The 18,398-nt window shown below is 42.6% G+C and overlaps 2 protein-coding genes across 2 annotated transcripts; one reads left to right on the forward strand and one right to left on the reverse strand.

Annotated features, from left to right (window-relative positions):
- Window positions 1–152: 152 nt before the first annotated feature.
- Window positions 153–8,855, reverse strand: ngly1 (N-glycanase 1). The gene is made up of 12 exons (XM_071907554.2): window positions 8,670–8,855; window positions 7,777–7,891; window positions 6,969–7,226; window positions 6,565–6,727; window positions 6,184–6,403; window positions 5,647–5,768; window positions 4,789–4,934; window positions 4,167–4,277; window positions 3,884–4,069; window positions 3,049–3,234; window positions 1,446–1,623; window positions 153–976 (listed from the first exon to the last, which is right to left on the reverse strand). The coding sequence occupies exons 1-12, from the start codon at window positions 8,768–8,770 to the stop codon at window positions 801–803; spliced, it is 1,962 nt and encodes a 653-aa protein (XP_071763655.2). The 5' UTR covers window positions 8,771–8,855; the 3' UTR covers window positions 153–800.
- A 276-nt stretch (window positions 8,856–9,131) lies between these two features.
- oxsm (3-oxoacyl-ACP synthase, mitochondrial) lies at window positions 9,132–12,035 on the forward strand. The gene is made up of 2 exons (XM_071907569.2): window positions 9,132–10,310; window positions 10,745–12,035. Exons 1-2 carry the CDS (start codon window positions 9,316–9,318, stop codon window positions 11,145–11,147), a joined length of 1,398 nt encoding a protein of 465 aa, XP_071763670.1. The 5' UTR covers window positions 9,132–9,315; the 3' UTR covers window positions 11,148–12,035.
- The last annotated feature ends 6,363 nt before the right edge of the window (window positions 12,036–18,398 follow it).

Here is an 18,398-nt window from a genome sequence, read left to right on the forward strand (position 1 = left end):
GAAAAAAAAAGTCAACCTGTGGTGTACTTACAGTTTGTAACCGCTAGGTGTTGGCAGTGATCCACAGAGACAGACACTGTATAATGTGCTGCATTATGTGACCATAGGTTTAAATTGTTATCAACCACAAAACTGCAGAAAAATATCTTTATTATACCATATCTTTATTAACATTCAACCTTTCCATCACACCAACATTAATTTCATCTATTTATAATTAAACACATGGGTGTCAACTGGGTATGGCAAGGTGTGGCAACTGCTATACCGTAGTCCTGTAGTGTAACGGTTAATACAGTTATATACAGTTTTTCTCACCTCATTAGTAACAAGAGGGCAGCTACAATCTGAGCTGGCCTGGGTATCAGCCCTGGTTCCCTGTGTGGAAAATAAAACGTCTTCATGCTTCACAAATATGGACGCTCTCACAAGAACTCTATGGCTTTATGTAGGTTACACTCTTTACAGATATCATTTATATTGCATGTCTCATACATTGTGCTTTCAGATCATTTGGCCCCTAGTCAAATCAAAGTTTTGGAAAATGTATGAGAACACAGACAACAACATCTCGGGTACAAAATACAGATCTGCATTCACCTACCATTAGGCCATGCATCATTTACCACTGGTAATTACAATTCCAGAAGAATTCAAACAAACTTAATTATTGCACTGAGTTCTTTATCATACATCAAACGCAGAGCCGAAGCGATCGTCCGCCCAATTAGCCCTGACCTTCAGAGCACTTGGCGGTGAAAGAGAATTACTCGGCCTACTCTTGATGACTAAAACAACCATCAAGCATCTTCTAGGTCGACGAGGATTTCAAATGAGGATTCCTCCGTCTCCTTCAAACTCTGCCTGAACAGCTGAGAGTGTTGCCATGATGACTCGCCGTCCCCACTGCCAAGTTCTGCCTCGATGACGAACTCTGAAGAGCCGGAAAGACTCGGGAACGGCTGCATCCTCCCATCTGAGGGTTCAAACATGGGAAAGAATCACCTAACATACAAATAAGGGTTGTCCATTTTGAAATATTTTCTAATTATGAATTTGTCATTTATAAGAATGAGTCAGCAATCAAGCAATATTCTAATAATCCCTTTTTTGTCTCTGTTCTACTTCATTTTGCATCATTCATACAATTTCTATATAAAACATATTTTATACATGTTGGAACTATCAGTTGTGTCTAATACACCCCCATTTGCTATATTCTTATTAATATTATATTTTCTTTTCTGTATTCTTTTCCTACTATTTTGCTGCTGCAACAGCCCAATGCCCCACAGGGATCATTAAAGTTTCATCTAATCTTAGAATAAATAATAACGTTATGCAATTCCATAGCTTCTCCTGACAGTTGAAGAATGTTATAGCGTTGTTCACATTTACACAGTAGTATTTTGATCACAATCTCTCACACTATTACGTAATCGTACCTCCAGAGAACTCTGTCGTTTTCTGGCCCGACCGCAAGCGCCAGCAGACTGTCCCAGAGTGAAAGGTCTGGCTCTGGGCCATGACAGAGACGGCCTTCATCTTCATTCCCGCTGGAGCAAAGTCAAACTTCCAGCTGATTCTTCCTGAAGAGGAGCCTTCTGTCCGAGCTATGTACACCTGAACACATCAACAAATACACTTCATCACACTTATTTTGCTTATAGTTGGGAATACAGCTGTATTTTGGTACAGTGTCTTTAACTACTTTGTAATTACTGACTAATTTGGACTATAAAGAGAATATTAATATATTCTATTATAAGTAGGGATGGGACAATATATCGAAATTCAATATATCGCAATACAAAAATGTGATGATACGCATCGTGGGGCAGAAAAATGAATCGTGATATTAGCTCCATTTTATTCTGCTGTAGTAATCACAAATGAGACGCTTGACCATCAAGCTCTCCATTCAAATTATATTATATTGTCACTTTGTAATGACATTTTTAAATTGTGGTTTACATTCTAGCAAGCCAATGCTGAGAAGATGTGTGGCTCAGAAATAAACATAATTCTGTTATACTTTGTTGTCATTGAATTGTATGTATCATGGTTGTATTGTATCGAATCGTGAACCCCATATTGCATATCAAATCATATCGTGAGGTAAGCATACTGTCCCATGCCTAATTATAAGAATTAAAATTTCCCTCTATTTGTATAGATGTTTAATGAATACAATTTGAGATCTCACTTAATTGCAGTTGTCTCATTATTGCAGTTTCAAAAATCGGACTACCAGGAAGTCAGACATTCGGACACATCTGGAATGCACCCTCACCCCCCGTCCCATTACGGCCCCTAAACTCTCCCCCTTGGTTTTGAGTGACAGTCGGTCAGAAGTGTTAGTGAAGCGTCACAAAGGGCCAGTGACAGGCGGGGAACTAAGGCGACACAGGGCTATAAACTGCAACAGCTCTGGGAGGCACTTCCCTCTATCATCACATCCTGTTGACAGGGCATGTCAGCAGCCAGCTGTCGCCACAGCTGCAGCGTATGTTAACGCTGCCGAGGAAGAAGATGATGCCTGCACTGCATCATATCAGATTGAGGTACACGCATTTTCTTAATATTGTCAGCATGTTTGTTTCAGAGCCTTATAGGGGAGACTGGCTGAATGCATTAAAACATCAATAAAAAAACATAAATCAGCCTAACCCAATTTAAATGAATGGCAAAATTGAGGGGTTACTCTTTCATTTTATATCAACTTTGTATCATATATTGGGTTGGTTTAATCAAGTTTTCCTTTTTATGATAATTTCATAGTTGTCAAAACAGTCCAATGAAAAAAGCACAATTCCAATCCATGTTATTTTACATAATTTTTTTCAACCAAAATGTGACAAATCCATGTCTATTTTATTTACTTTATTTCTTATTTACTTTATAATTAATTCAGAGCTATATTATTACAATTACTATTACTAATGTAATACTAACAAGAAGACGAGCAGGCGAAAACATGACCTCCTTCCAGCTTTGTTGACCGAAGTCATCATGAAAATTGAATAATATGGGATGTAGTAAACGAACCATCTGCCAGTCGTTCTCCACCTTCCTGAAGACGGAGTCCTTGCTCCACACACACTGGTCCCAGCCCTGGACGGCCTCGCAGCTGTTGGACACCCGACAGTACTGGTCCTTGCTGGCGCTGTATCGCACATGGAGTAACCGCTCACTCTTCTCTCTCTCAGTAGGAATGAACACATAACCTGCAACCTGGGAACAAAATAGAAAAAAGATACATGCTCCTTCAGTAGACCGATACTGGGCTTTTTATTAAAAATCAGATATGTCACTGTCACCTCTGACATGATGGATATGATGCAGTTTGATTGATCACATATTTATGGTAGAATTGATCAACACTACACTGGTTGTCTATGGGAAAAACTTAACCTGAATTGATTCTGATGCAACATTTTGATCTGATTCCATGCATGAATAGGTTTTATTGCCATCATCATAATTATGCATTTCAATGGAGAGTTTTAGTGTCCCATGATCGTCTAAATATTGTTTCAGAGGCTTTTCCACCCTGACAAGAATATCATTATGGGGGAAAACACTGAATATTTGGAATTTTTGGCATGAAAATGGTCCAATTTAAAGATTTTGAATATTGGCACAAAATAGAAAAATATCAGTACCAGCCTTATGCATAATGGTCAAACCCTAGTGCTGATGCACAGCACAGCAAAACATAACATAAATGGATTTGAATGCTTTTGTGTAATTTCTATATTGGTGGTAGAAAAAGTAGCATGTGTAGCCACAGCTAAAAAAAGGATCCAATGGAGTATAATACTAAAGCCATGCTACAGAGAGATGCAAGCTCTACCGTAGCTCCATAGGTGGTATTCTGTACCTGTGGGGAAGTCCCTGCGTCAGCGCCCCCCGTCTCCCCCCTCGCTCTCCTCCAAGCCAGGGATCCAGAGTTGCGTCCGCCCAGCTCGCCTGCTTTCGGCTTCTTGGGGGAAATGAACTCCACCAGCTCGACGAGCAGCCTCTCCGTCAGCTCCTTCTTCCTGTCCGGGCTCAGTGACTGCTGCCTCTTCAGCGCAGCAAGAGTCAGAGGGAGCATGTTTACATCATCCTCACCACACACATTGCTCTTATTTGCGGGGGGGGGTGAAAAGGCTAAGACATACCGCGGCATTGAGCCTGTTGATGGTGCGCAGCAGCCAGGCCTCTTGGACCGTGGTGCGTCTCGTCAGGATGTCCGGATGTTTGCAGGAATACCTCCAGGTCACATCCACCACCTGCGGCGTGAAAACACAAGCTGGGTTTGAGCTGTAGTGCACCGACTGTCTGTCTGACCCTGGAAGGAAACTCATGCCTAAACAGACAACTGTTTTTTGTGAATACATATCTATTGTTTACTGTGTGCACTAAATTTTGATTGTCCCTCATGATCAAATCGGCAGATACATGTGACACCAGACACCACTGATAGGGATTTTGATGAAAACTTGGGGAAGTCTCACCGCTGTCTTCCTGCATTTTTCAAAATTACAGTAACTGGTCCAAGGGGCGCTACAATTACAGGTAAAAATTAAAAATGTTAATAATCAGTCATTTCTCCCACACCCGCCCCAAATGCCAAAGAGAAAAAACTATCCGTCAATGTCAATGGCCCTACAAAATGTATTTGAATTGTTCCACAACTTTCATGAGGGACAACATCTTAACTGTTTAACCACTGCACAACATTCTTTGGTGAAATCTGTACTTATCCACCTAATGCAGGGCAGCAGTGTGCCTTTCCCTCACCTGGTCCTTGGAGAAAGCCAGAACATAGGCCAGTTTCTTCCCCCAGCCAACCTCATACAGCAGAGGCTTATCACAGGCATTCTCACATGAGTCACAGTGTAGCCAGCGGCGCTGGGAGGCCGAGTAAACCTCCGTCCACACGTGGTCTGGAACAGCACAGAGAGCAGGATTTCACTTTCACACAGCCTTGGATACACTCTTCATACACTAGATGATATTGTTGAGGTTAGACTGAATATGATCCATATGGGTGTTTGAAGGCCGATACCGATATGTTTGGATTGAAGCTGTCAACAGCTGATATTTTGTGCCGCTAGTCAATATCTTCAAATTTCACCATTTTCATGCCAAAATTTAAAATAATTACAAATATTTAAGTGTTTTCCCCCAAACTTTTAATCTTAGCAGGGTGGAAAAGCCTCTAAAACAGCATCAATATCATGGGACACTAAAACCCTCCATTGAAACCCAGACTAATTAAATTGTTTTAGGTGGCTTAGCACGAAGGAAAACCCTGCCACACCACACTGGAAAGATTTCTCTGGTCAGACATCTGACATAATAACAATAATCATCATCATCATCATAATAATCATATTCACTAGCTGTGGTCAGGGAGGAACCTCCATCATATCAGAGGTGGATGACATTGACTAACATATATGTTATTTTTAATAAAAGGCCAATATCAGTCCAATGTAGCAGCAAAATAATATATCGGTCTAACCCTAGATACTTTTAAGATTTCTGAATTTGTCCAAATGAGGTTTTGGTAATAAGATACTGCTTTTCCTATTTATTCAGCACAGGCAACCAAATTATCAATTCAAGACCCACATCTGTCCTCCGTGTCCGTACCTGTGCTGTCCCAGATGTACCTGGCGTCGAGGCCGAGGGCTCGGCAGCACAGGGTGAAACAGTTGGCCCACTCCCCACAGCGCCCCCTCCTGGTTTCCAGCAGTTTCTCTGGATTGTTGTACCTGAAGAGAGAATGGAAACACATGAACACAAATTAGCACTCCTACTCATATTCATTGTTGAGGGAGCAATCTCTTTCTCTCCTTGTACCAGACTGACAACAAAGTATGCGCAGAATTATGTTTATTTCTGAGCCACAAATCTTACTAGCAATGGCATTGGCTCGCTAGAATGTAAACAACAATTTAAAAATGTCATTACAAAGTGCAAATAATATAATTTAGATAATGTAGCTAATAACGTGATTCATTTTTCTGCCCCACGATACGTATTGTCATATTTTCGTATTGCGATACATACATACATACATACATACATACATACATACATACATTTCGATATATTGTCCCATCCCTAAAACACAAACACACACACACACACACACACACACACACACACACACACACACACACACACCTTGGGAATCTAGTGGAGAGCTTGCAGGTCTGACAGTAGTGGTTCTCCACTCGCTGGGCTCCCCAGCGGAGGTCATCGGTGGTGGGGCTCACAGAGCCAGCGTTCTGGGTCTTGCCTCCGCAGCGGCTGCAGGGCAGCCTGTCCACCCAGGAGAAGAAGTCCTGTTTGAACCAGCGGAGCAGCTCCAGCACCAGGACGTCCTCCTTTCCAAGTTTGCTTTCTAAAAACAGCAAAACAAATTCATTCCACCACTTCAGATCATGAATACCCTGGACATGAGTTAATTCCACTGAGACACTGCTCCAAAGAACAATGCAATTAATAATGCAATGAAGATATTTTACTTGATTCTTATGAATGAATGGTGGAATGTGGCTGTACCTGGGTCAGCCTCTTTGGCCTGCTGTAGCTTGTGTTCGGCAGCAGAGGACAGGTCCTGGTGAGGGATGTGGAGCCTGGCCTTCTGCTGCAGCTCGGGGTTTTCATACAGCATCACGTGCTGGAAGTTGGACTGCAGCGTCACAAAGAAGCTCATGCTGTGTTCCTGACAGACACAAGGGGAAATCATCCAAACTTTAATATAAGAGAGCCAAGAGAAATAAAGAGAAGTGGCAGCGCAACAATACACTAGATCTGCATTTAAAATGGCAGACAGATACAGATATTATGCAGTGATGTAGTGGTAAATAAGAAGGTGGTTAAACTATGACCTCCCTGTTGGGTGAATAATAAAATACTGGTTAATACACAGTCTCTCCCATCCAAATCAGTGATAACATCTTTACCAAGGATGAGGCTGGTGGTGGAGCTGGTGTCGCTGGCTGGCTGGAGGTAGCAGGGCTTTCCTGTGCTGAAGCTGAGGCGGTGGCGGTGGCGGTGGCGGTGGCGGTGGCGGTGGCGGTGGCAGTGGCGGTGGTTGTCTGAGGAGGCTGGACGGGCTGCCCTCCACGGAGCCTCTGGTCCCGCTCTGCTGCAATGGATTCCCTGACGAGCTTCAGCTGCTCCACTGATGCAGACTTGGGGAACACCAGGTGGGTTTCAGCCTGAGAAGAGGTGCATTGATGTTTTCTGACTTTGTAAACAAACGAGACCGTCACTGAGAAGATTGGCAGCCTCTACCGGCCTCTATGCTGCATTTTACACTTTGTGCCACTGGGTCAGATTTGGCAGGAAATCTGCTGGATTGCTTTACAGCACAAAGCAGGAACAGGGCAGATGGTTTATGGCACTAACAATACCACTGACATGAGACCCTGGACATGAGTTAATTCCACTACCAATCTCTCAACCATGGTCTCATTTATTTAATGGTACTTATACCAAGGTATCACAATTATTGGAAAAACATGATGTAGTAAAAGAAAGGCGGAACATAAATAAGAAAATAGCAAATGGGGGTATATAAACATAACAAACTGACAATTCCAATGTATTAACAACATATGAAGTAAAACTATGAACTGCAGCATTATGAGGATGTGCATTCCCTTTCGATATGGACTTCTTCTTTACCCTGGAACTGAAATTAAATCACTCTGGATGTGAACACACTACTTTCTGTCTCATGTGAGATGTAAAGTGTAGCTACAGTACCTCCTCAAACCCCATCTCGAAGAGACATTCCACTGCACCTTTGATGGGCAGCAGTTTGGTGGAGAATGTGGGGTTGCCTATACGGATAGATCTGTACTTTTCCTCATTTGGATACCTGTTGAGAAATAACATCATATGAGGCCGCGTAATACATTCTTAAAGTAAGAGGAACTGATGGCAATGACTGTCCTTTAACTACATCTAGCCCCGGTATGTGTCGTTCTGTCTCGTCTTGCACAGACCTAGAGCGAAACCGCATTGAACAATCGGCCCTGCTCTTCGGCAAACGTATATACCAGATAGGACATGACTTGAGATCGTTTATAAATCGTTAGAAGCCACTCTTCAATTCGGCATACATCCCATACACTAAGCAGCACTTATTTCATTAGCGTTTGAAGTTTTCGAATTGGTCCGCCTGTTCCCACAATCTTTTTCCACCAATATACGCCGTGGAGGGCAGTAGCTAGCCCTGTCACCGGACTGTGAAGGGTTTTGTAGTTTCTTTTTGACCCATACATGTGTCCTGTGACAGGGACAGTTCGGCGGTAGCAAGCAGTGTGAACCAATTCTCAGTTTTAAGGTGTCGCTTAGTGGAACACTTGTATGCCGAATTTACCAGAACACCCTGAAGCCCTGAAGGTTGGTTTTAGGTCAGGATCTTCCGGGTATGTGTGTGCTCATAAGCAAGGCCACATTAAATTGCCAGATTATTGAATTGGGTTTGGCATAACGTTCTCTGCACTCAAGAGAGAACAGCAGTATCGGAGCTAAAGTAACTGATTGTAAATAAGTTACTACTGTCTTTGTATTTAATGTAGTCTCAACGTTGCATTGCATTGCTCAACATCTCAACTGACGCACCGCTACTGCGTTCAGTACTGTAATATTACCTTAAAATGTTGTCGGCGTATGTAAGTAACAGCTTGGCGACGTCTAAGAAGACTTCATTTGAATTCTCACACAATGTTGAGACCCCCGGCAATGCAGCCATGTTTTTCTAACACAAACTCAGTCCTTTAGCGTTTTGATGCTGAGTACGGTTAGCTAAAGCTACTGGCTACTAACTAAGCTGTGGGTCCTGCATATAGCTGACCCAATAAAGCCTGAATAATTGTTTGTCGCTCTCAAAAATATTGTCGCTGTGTAATTGTGTTTTACTAAAAATCTGACTTCGTAAAGCATTCAGTTACTGTCTGTTTTCTCGTTGTGGTAGCAGATCAATTTACTTTAGCTTGCTTAAGAAGGTAAAACAAATCAGGCGTTCACAAATACTACCTAACGTTAGATACTGTTAGCAGTGGCTAGTCGTTGGGGATGCATGTGAAATTGTTTCCTGCTTGTATGCATATGTTCACCGTTGACAGCTAATTCTGTAGTAGTTATTCTCCTGAGTAAGTAACAAACTCAAAGTCAGTTTTATGTGGAATATTTTTCAGTGTTGCCTTGTAAACGTATACCTTCGTCATTGAGAGGAGAGGACTGGCTACAGCTACAAGCTAGCTAGCTCAAACTTGACAGAGGCATCAAGGCATCAGCATGTCCTCTTTATCATTATCACGCTGGACTAAACTCCAGCTGAGACGCCAGAACATCAGAGCGCTTCTTAAGAAGAGTGCTTGTGTTTGTCCAAACCAGGACTCGCACAGACACCACAGCTCTGGACAGCCTGGGAGGAGGGTTGTGATAACTGGCATAGGTCTTGTCTGTCCTCTGGGCACAGGCACTGCTCTGCCCTGGGACCGTCTGATCAGGGGCCAAAGTGGGATTATTGCTCTGGACTCTGAAGAATACAAGACTGTTCCCTGTAAGGTGGCAGCGGTGGTGCCCAGAGGGGATGAGGAGGGTCAGTTCAAGGAGGAGAGGTTCGCCTCTCGTGGGGAGATCAGCAGCATGTCACCAGCTACGGTGATGGCCCTGGGAGCTGCTCAGCTGGCTCTGGAGGACTCTGGGTGGTACCCCAAAACCCCAGAGGAGCAGCTCACTACAGGTGTGGCTGTAGGCATGGGCATGGTGTCACTGGACGAGATCGCTCGCACCGCTACTGCCTTCCAAAACAAGGGCTACAACAAAGTCAGTCCATTCTTCGTGCCTCATATCCTCGTCAACATGGCTGCCGGGCACATCAGCATAAAGCACAAACTGAAGGGTCCCAACCACGCCGTGTCCACAGCCTGCACCACAGGGGCCCACGCCCTGGGTGACGCTGCCAGGTTCATCGCCCACGGTGATGCGGTCGCCATGGTTGCAGGGGGAACAGAGTCCTGTGTGGGGCCTCTGTCGATAGCCGGCTTTGCCAGGGCGCGGGCCCTGGCCACCAAGTGGAATGACAACCCCAAGCTGGCATCCAGACCCTTTCACCCAGAGAGAGGGGGCTTTGTGATGGGGGAGGGAGCGGCAGTGGTCCTGCTGGAGGAAATGGAGCATGCGGTGAAGCGGGGAGCCAGGATCTACGCAGAGGTTCTGGGCTACGGACTCTCAGGGGACGCCAGCCACATCACCGCACCCACTGCTGACGGAGATGGAGCATTCAGGTTATTCACTCTGTCTTTTTGATCCAGTATGACCATTTTCATGCCAAAAAAGTTACAAGTATTCAGCATTTAGAACATCATGGGGCACTAAAACTCTCCATTGAAACCTAGGATCATAATAATGATGTATTCATGCATCCTTGTGTGGAATCTGATCAAAATGTCTCATTAGAAACAATTCAGGTTAATGTTCTTCCCATAAAGAACCAATGTAGTATTGATCAATTCTACAATATATATGTAATCAATCAAACTGCATCATATCAGAGGTGAGCCACACTGACTGACTGATATCTGATTTTTAATAAAAGGCCAATATCAGCCCCATATATCAGTCTAACCCTAATTCACACGTTATCACCTCAAGATGCATGTTTGAATCCAATCTTTCCTATCATTTTTTCACATTGTTGTGTCTTACCATTGTCTCTAAGGTGCATGGCAGCAGCGCTCAGAGATGCCGCCGTGTCTCCGGCAGACGTGACGTACGTGAACGCTCACGCCACCTCCACGCCTTTGGGCGACGCGGCGGAAAATGCGGCTGTCAAGAGGCTATTCAGGCAGCACGCCCGGAGCCTGGCTGTCTCCTCCACCAAGGGAGCCACGGGGCACCTGCTGGGGGCGGCGGGAGCCCTGGAGGCAGCCTTCACCGCCCTGGCCTGCTACCACGGAGTCCTGCCCCCCACCCTCAACCTGGACCGCACCGATCCCGAGTTTGACCTGAATTACGTTCCCTGTGCAGCCCAGCCGTGGCAGACTCAGGGCCGACGGGTGGCCCTCACTAACTCGTTTGGATTTGGAGGCACCAACGCCTCGTTGTGTCTTGCCAGCGTCTGATGAAACCGCTTGAAAAGACTGATATATGGGGCCGATACTGACTTTTTATACAAAATCAGATCTGGTCCAGTCAGAGTGGTCCACCTCTGATATGATGGATATGATGCAGTTTGTTTGATTACATATTTATTGTAGAATTGATCAATACTACACTGGTTGTCTATGGGAAGACTTTAACCTGAATTGATTCTAATGTGATTAGTATTTTCTGGCATGAAAATTGTCAAATTTAAAGATACTGAGTATCAGAGGAAAATAAATATATATTTGACACACAGTCCCTATACCTTTGTAAAGTTACATTGTCATAATATGTTCAAAATGATCATTTTAATGTTGGGATAACCCTTTAAATTACAGGCCGTTAATTATACAGTAATGAACGGAAATAACTAATGTCGAAGGAAAATAAATATAATAACTAGTTCTAGCATTAGAATGACTGGTAATTACTGAGTAATATACAAGTTAAAAAATGGTGCTTTTATTCAGCATTTATTCAGCACTTATCTGATTGTATTAGATAAGAGCCACTACCACACTTTTGAAAACTTAGAAAGGAGCTGGAGGCGAATGATAAACTAGTTCAAAAAGGAAGAAACACACTGTCTGCATTGATTTATCTTCCGTTCATTACAGAAAGTGACGACACCTGTGCAGAAACATTTCATTAGGTTTTCATTTGCCTATAATGTAGAATACATAAAGTAATACATTATATATTCTATTAATATTTTAGAAAAGACAAACCAGTACTGACTATGTACAATATTCACATAGGTTTCAGACGTACTCCATACTAAGTCTACTTGTGTATTACTCAGTAGTTACCAGTCATTGTAATGCTATAATGAGTTATTACCTCTATTTTACTTGGATATTACTTAGTTATTTCCAGTCATTACTATGTAAATAATGGCCTGTAATTTAAAGGGTTACTCTTGCTCAACCATCACTGCTCTAACCAATGTGAAACACTGGTTTATTTATTTTTTTGTCATCATTACATTAAGCTTGTGTATATAAAACGTGTGTGTGTGTGTGTGTGTGTGTGGTACTTGACAACAGCAGGTGGCGCTGGCTCACAGCGAGTCCTGCATGTTGGCCTCTTGTACATTTACATTACATTTGCCATTTAGCTGACACTCTCATCCAAAGTGACTTACAATGAGTGCAACAGCAGAATAAGCTTCAACCAATAATTACAAGCAACAATGGAGGTCAAAGGTCAGGGCTTCAGCGCCCTTCTAATATTCCTGTTACCATAGAGCGATCATATAAGAGCGAAGTGCTGGGAGAAGAAATAGAATACGAGCTAAGGAGAGAGAGAGACAGCTTTTTAGAGGAAGGAGAGTGAATAGAGAGAAGAAGAAGGGAGAGGGTGATATGAATCACTGTAATAAGCAGATAACCATAAATCACATGCTGTTAACTTCCTATATCCAACAGAAGTATTTTTCTCCAGGGCTCCAAATGCTTAGGAGATTCCTTTGCAAAGAAGAAATACGTGCTAGGCGTCGACAGCTGACTTCCATAACATCTTAATGGAGACTTACAGTAGTGTCTTTTGTGATCTGGATGGCAAACCAAGGCCTCTCAACCTGTAGACTCCTCCTGTTTGTTTTTCTGTTGCTTTGGCCTCGTTTGGCCCTTGACTGCAGCGGGGCTCTAGTTGAGAAAACAACACGGGATCAGCAGAGCGCCGGGCTGAGTAAGAGAGAGGGATAATTGGGGACAAAATGCCATTATCTCAGGGTTGAAATGAGAGTAACGGGGGTAAACAATCCCCCCCGAGGGAAAAGGACAGATTACCAACTGTTGCCCTCTGTCAAAGTATGAACAACAATTATTGTGCCGCTCTTTATGGGGGAAGAGACACTGAGTTATTGCGTGGCTCTCTGGGGGAGACGTGTAACGACTATGTGGGGACATGGAGGGGCAATTTGGAGACTCTTATATCCTCTTTGTATTCCCTGCAGATGCTGATGCTTCCAACTATATGTGTGTTTAAATTGGCCCATGCAGACTTTTGGAGGCAGTGAACAACAATTTAATGAAAAAATACTTAAAGTGCATTATGATGTGGATTATAATCCCATTAGAAGCATAGATAAACTTCTTTTTTCCAATATAATCATCAGGCAAACATCAGAAAAAATTACATTCAATTTAATATAATTTCATTAACTATACAGTGGCTCCATAAAGTATTCAACCTCCTACATTTTTTGCGCGTTGTGTTTAATATATCATGCTCTGATTCTAATTATCATGGAGTCACAATACATATATGATGCCTTATAACGCCTTATGGGCACCACATCAATTCAAAATGTCACCAAACAGCTGAAGTTGAAGGATTTCTATTAGAAAATTGGAACATTTGTTTCGTGTGTATGGCAAGCGCAGACCTCTTGCTCTTTATTTCAATTGATGAATAGTTGCACCGTCCCGACTGAATTTAATAGCAGATGCAAAGTGAGGCCCGGATGATGAATTGCAGCACTGGGGAATGTCTTTCTCTCAAGGCCATTTTTAGAGATTACGTTTTATTAACTCTTCTGGATGTCACATTCAGCTAATGAATAAATCAATTATTCATTCATTTTTTAATTTGAAATAATCTGACAAGGATAAATGAGAGTCCAGAAGCTTTTTTTTTTTTTTCTGGTTAGAAAGGAAAGCCCGGTATCTGCGCGGTGGAAATTTTTTGGCCTAAGGACTTGGGCATCGCTCTCCGTCCGACTCAAGATTGTCTACCTAGTTGTATGTGTGTTTTTTGATTCAGGGAATTATAAACAGAGGGATTCCCCACCTGTATGGAAAACAGCATGAGAAAAAAGTTAATACACACATAGTAGGAAAAGGTGTTAAAGCACATGTGAAGTCTGTGGATGAATGTTGGCAGCAGCGTCGTGACTCCAGTCTTTCAACCATCTAAGCGGATGCCGATGGCTTGACCCACCACACCCCGCTACCTATCAACACTGCCTTCGCTTTTGATTTCTATTAATGATGATGACTTTGATTCATGTTATTCCCTCTTTTTTTTTTTTTTACATCCCTGCCCTCCAATTAGGAGACATCCAAGCTGAATTACGATCACCATGGCAACAGAGTCAGCATGTATTCCCTTTGATATCACCAGGGAGCACGGCTTATCGCCAGGTTCTAAAATTAGACCTCCTCTTTTTCTCTGTGGCCTCTATTGGATGGCCTTCATTCCTATGGTGTGTAGTAGGGTTAGACTGATGTACAGGGCCAATATGGGCCCTTTTAGCCTTTATTAGACAGGTCAAAATAGCCTGGGATGCCACAGACCACCAGGGTGCCCCCAGTAGATACCCCCATAGGGTGGGTGACCTTGCCTTAAATAGCTGCTAAATCACCTGTAGCATGAGTTTCAATGGAGAGTTTTAGTGTCCCATGATGGTCTAAATGCTGTTTCAGAGGGTTTTCCACCCTGACAAGAATATAAATCTGCAGGAAACACTGAATCCTTGTAATATTTTCAGCATGAAAAGGTCACAAATTTAAAGATATTGAATATCTGCAGCTTCCATCCAAAAATACTGGTATCGCTATCTGGATGTCTTCAAAAACCCATACTGTACAAACCCTAGTATGTAGAAGAGCCAGAGACTAAAGCAGGTGATAGTATACCTGCCCCATATGTACTAACCCTGGCAGTGCATGGCAGACATTGACGTCATGGTGAAATGTGATGCACTTGTACGCAACAAGTAGGCTGCATTCTTCAAAGGACAGAGATCGTAAGCGGTCAGACGTTAAATTTTCACCAAAGCGAAATACTTACAGAGTTATGTGAGGAACGATCAGTGCTGTAGTTTATTGACTTAGCCACATAGCGGGACTGCAGGGGGTCAAGGATGGTACGAGCTGCCATGCATGCCACAGTTGTGCTGCTGCAGTTGAACACAGATGCAGGGCAAGCTCCTTTTTCAGCTTCAGACTGTGGCCCATGATTGAGATATTGTTTTCATTTATCTGATGTGTCTATGGAAGAGGATTAGGGCCACGTGAAAAATAGATTTGAGTTCTGACTTTATTCTCAGAATTCTGACTTTTTTCTCAGAATTCTGAGAATAATCTCAGAACTCAAATCTATTTTTCATAATAGATCAATAAAGTCAGAATTCTGAGATTAAAGTCAGAATTCTGAATTTAAATCAATAAAGTCAGAATTCTGAGTTTAAATCAATAAAGTCAGAATTCTGAGGTTAAAGTCAGAATTCTGACAATAAAGTCAGAATTCTGAGTTTAAATCAATAAAGTCAGAATTCTGAGATTAAAGTCAGAATTCTGACAATAAAGTCAGAATTCTGAGTTTAAATCAATAAAGTCAGAATTCTGAGTTTAAACTAAAAATTCGGAGATTCTGACATCATTCTTACAATTCTGACTTTAATCTCAGATTTCTGAGATTAATCTCAGAACTCAAATACATTTTTCATGTAGAGGATTAGGGAATCCTCTTCTTTATGTGTCACATACAAACTCAAACCAGAAATACTGTAAAATAGTCAGCTCAGTCCAGTTCAGTTTTGAATGAATTGCCAGTAGGAGCAGAGCAGTGGTAATTGATTGATGCTTGTATTATTAACAAGGCTCTTCAACAACCAGTGATGTTTATGATCTCTTCGCAGAGTTGAGTAATAACCAACTGACCATAGTCCTTTAATCACTGGAGTCTTTTCTTATGGAAACTTTTCTCCAAGTTTGTCATCTGATGAACTGTTTTCTCTGAAATTGCGTTCCCATCCTGGAAGACTTCAAAAATACGAACATGAAATGTATTACTATGAACTTATATTCATTAAAATTTTGAAAAAAATGATTTTCACAATATGAAAAAAGTGAAAGCTGCACTCTTGCCGGTCCTGCAGCCCTTGGGGATTGAGTGGGTGTGAAAACTACTCAGAGGGATATTTCCAGGTTTTTACGAAGCCTGTCTCATTCCGCATGAATTACGTCAGTCCAGCTAAAATGCATTTGCACTAGTGTTTTGGTTGTGGAGACAATGAAGAGCAATTTCTTTATGCTTGTGCAAATGAATGGTGAGTGAAAACCACTTATCTGCAAGTCCTTCTAAATAGTTAACAAACCTGCTTACAATATGACAGTAACTAAACCATTGTTGCTTGTAGGTGTTTGAAAGGAATCCCACTTCATGATAATAGACTCCCTCAAAATTGAACTTGCCCACCTTTGATCATCAAGGTTAGAGGATGACTCTTTTAGTTTCTCTGACTTTATCACCATTAGCTATTTTGTCCCTCTGAAAGACAGCACTACTGAAATCTGCATGAAACAGTGTGTTTTGACAGAGCTTAGGTCAACCATGTGTATCTAATACATACTGCACCAAAGACAATTTACATATGTCTGGCATATGAATGTGAAATACTCAATGGCACTTTCAGTCCTAATCAATAAGGAAGCAGAAACGATCAGCTTCTGAGTAACACATGACTTTTGGCTCTCAGGACGAGTGATAAGTAATCGATTACTTTTCATTCATTCTTTTCCAAGATGTGCTTAGAATAATCCTTCCAACACAGTCTCTTAGCCTGAACATCTGCTGGATACTATTACACAGCTTTATATTGCCCATTACGCTCATAACGACAGCACATTCACGTATGATGTTATGAGGCTGTAATCATATTTGTGATTATGATTATCACAGTCATTATATGATGCCTTGTGCAATTAGCTGATAGAAAAATGTCAGCGTATAGTACTGCACTGCATTGTACTGTATGCAGTCCTCATAACGATCTTCCAAAAGCTAATATGTTGCTCTCAACAATTATAGTCAAGCACTGCAGCCAATCTCTTCTCATAATGTGCTGAAGCTATCAGGGACGAGGTCAAAAGATGCTTTTCCACATTTGTTCCACTATGTGTTACAATGTTATTTAAAGGTGCGATGTGTGGCATTTTTAAACATCAGTATATCATTGTCAAATTAATTATGATGCCTTGGTATAATTACAAACAAATGAGACCATGGTGGAGACGACTGGTAGCCTCGATCTATCTCACACCAGTGCTAGTGTTAGTGCTAGTGTTTCTCTAAATTAAGACTACATTTCCCATAAGCCCTGTTGCCTCCTGTCCCCCCCCCCCTCCCCCTCCCTGAAGAGAATAAACATGTTGGGAGTGATTTTTCCATCGGCTTTTTACTCCTTCCACCATCTACCATTGAAACTCTGAAAGCTTTAGCTCCGCCTCCGTTTGCTCTGGAAGAACAGCGCCCTCTTCCTGTTTTGTGCCGTAAAGCAATCCAGCAGATTTCCCTCCAAATCCGGCCCACTGGCACACAACGTAAAATGCATTGTAGAGACTGGTAGAGGCTGACAGTCTTCTCGGTGATGGTCTCGTTTGTTTACAGTCATTTTTACTAATGTCTCAAAATGAATGAGGTAATGATTTATTGATGTTAAAAGATATGCGGCACCTTTAACAATTCAGCTCACACTAAGCAAAAACAGACAGTGGCAAATGGATTTTGTGGCATCTCAGGCAGTTGTCAGATGAATGTAATGGGTTGTAAGGGGCGAGGTAAAGATTACCACCTACACCCCTGAACACACAGCGGTGGACTGGGTGCCTTCATGGATTCTTCCAGTCTCATCCTTTACTCCGCGGCTGGCCATTTGTCTTGTCATTACGGAGAGCTGATAAAACACTATCGACAAGCCGCGGAATTAACTTTCCTTATGAAGTGGGGAGCTCGGTAAACACTGCCTAATTAACCCAAATAAGCTTGTCTTCTGCGGATCGTGGAAAGCCCGTATTGACTAATAGCTTTGGTATTGCACGCCCTTTGGTGGTGGGGTATCTACTGGAGAACATCTCCCTCGTCCTCTCCTTGGATAATTTGCCTGACAGATTGCAGCGTGCCAAGGGGAGAGGAGGAGAGCCGCTCCAGAGGCCGCCGCCATCTGCTTCTTCTCCCGTCGAATCCATTGTGCTCGTATGAAAATGCACACCTCCTCTGAATACGCCTGTTACGTAGAGGCGAGATGAGGCGCGGGCCTGTCCTCTTCAATGCCGTGTTCTCGTGAGAATAACAATGCCCTTTTGCATAGATATTCACAAGACACAAGGCTCTGGATCTGCCGCACGGCGCCATTGTCGTCGGGACATTCAGGCGGCCTCCGTGAGCCGCCAGGTATTCACCGGGAAAGAAAGTCTGAAAAGTCCGACACTCCCTCACAAAGC

Source organism: Centroberyx gerrardi, chromosome 19, assembly GCF_048128805.1.
Source record: "Centroberyx gerrardi isolate f3 chromosome 19, fCenGer3.hap1.cur.20231027, whole genome shotgun sequence".
Taxonomy (NCBI): domain Eukaryota; kingdom Metazoa; phylum Chordata; class Actinopteri; order Beryciformes; family Berycidae; genus Centroberyx; species Centroberyx gerrardi.

Coding starts and splice junctions, on each gene's coding strand:
- oxsm (XM_071907569.2), top strand. CDS start 9,316: ATGTCCTCTTTATCATTATCACGCTGGACTAAACTCCAGCTGAGACGC. Junction 10,311..10,744: donor GACGGAGATGGAGCATTCAG/GTTATTCACTCT, acceptor ATTGTCTCTAAG/GTGCATGGCAGCAGCGCTCA.
- ngly1 (XM_071907554.2), bottom strand. CDS start 8,770: ATGGCTGCATTGCCGGGGGTCTCAACATTGTGTGAGAATTCAAATGAA. Junction 6,404..6,564: donor GGCCAAAGAGGCTGACCCAG/GTACAGCCACAT, acceptor TGCTGTTTTTAG/AAAGCAAACTTGGAAAGGAG. Junction 1,624..3,048: donor TGGAGAACGACTGGCAGATG/GTTCGTTTACTA, acceptor TGATGTGTTCAG/GTGTACATAGCTCGGACAGA.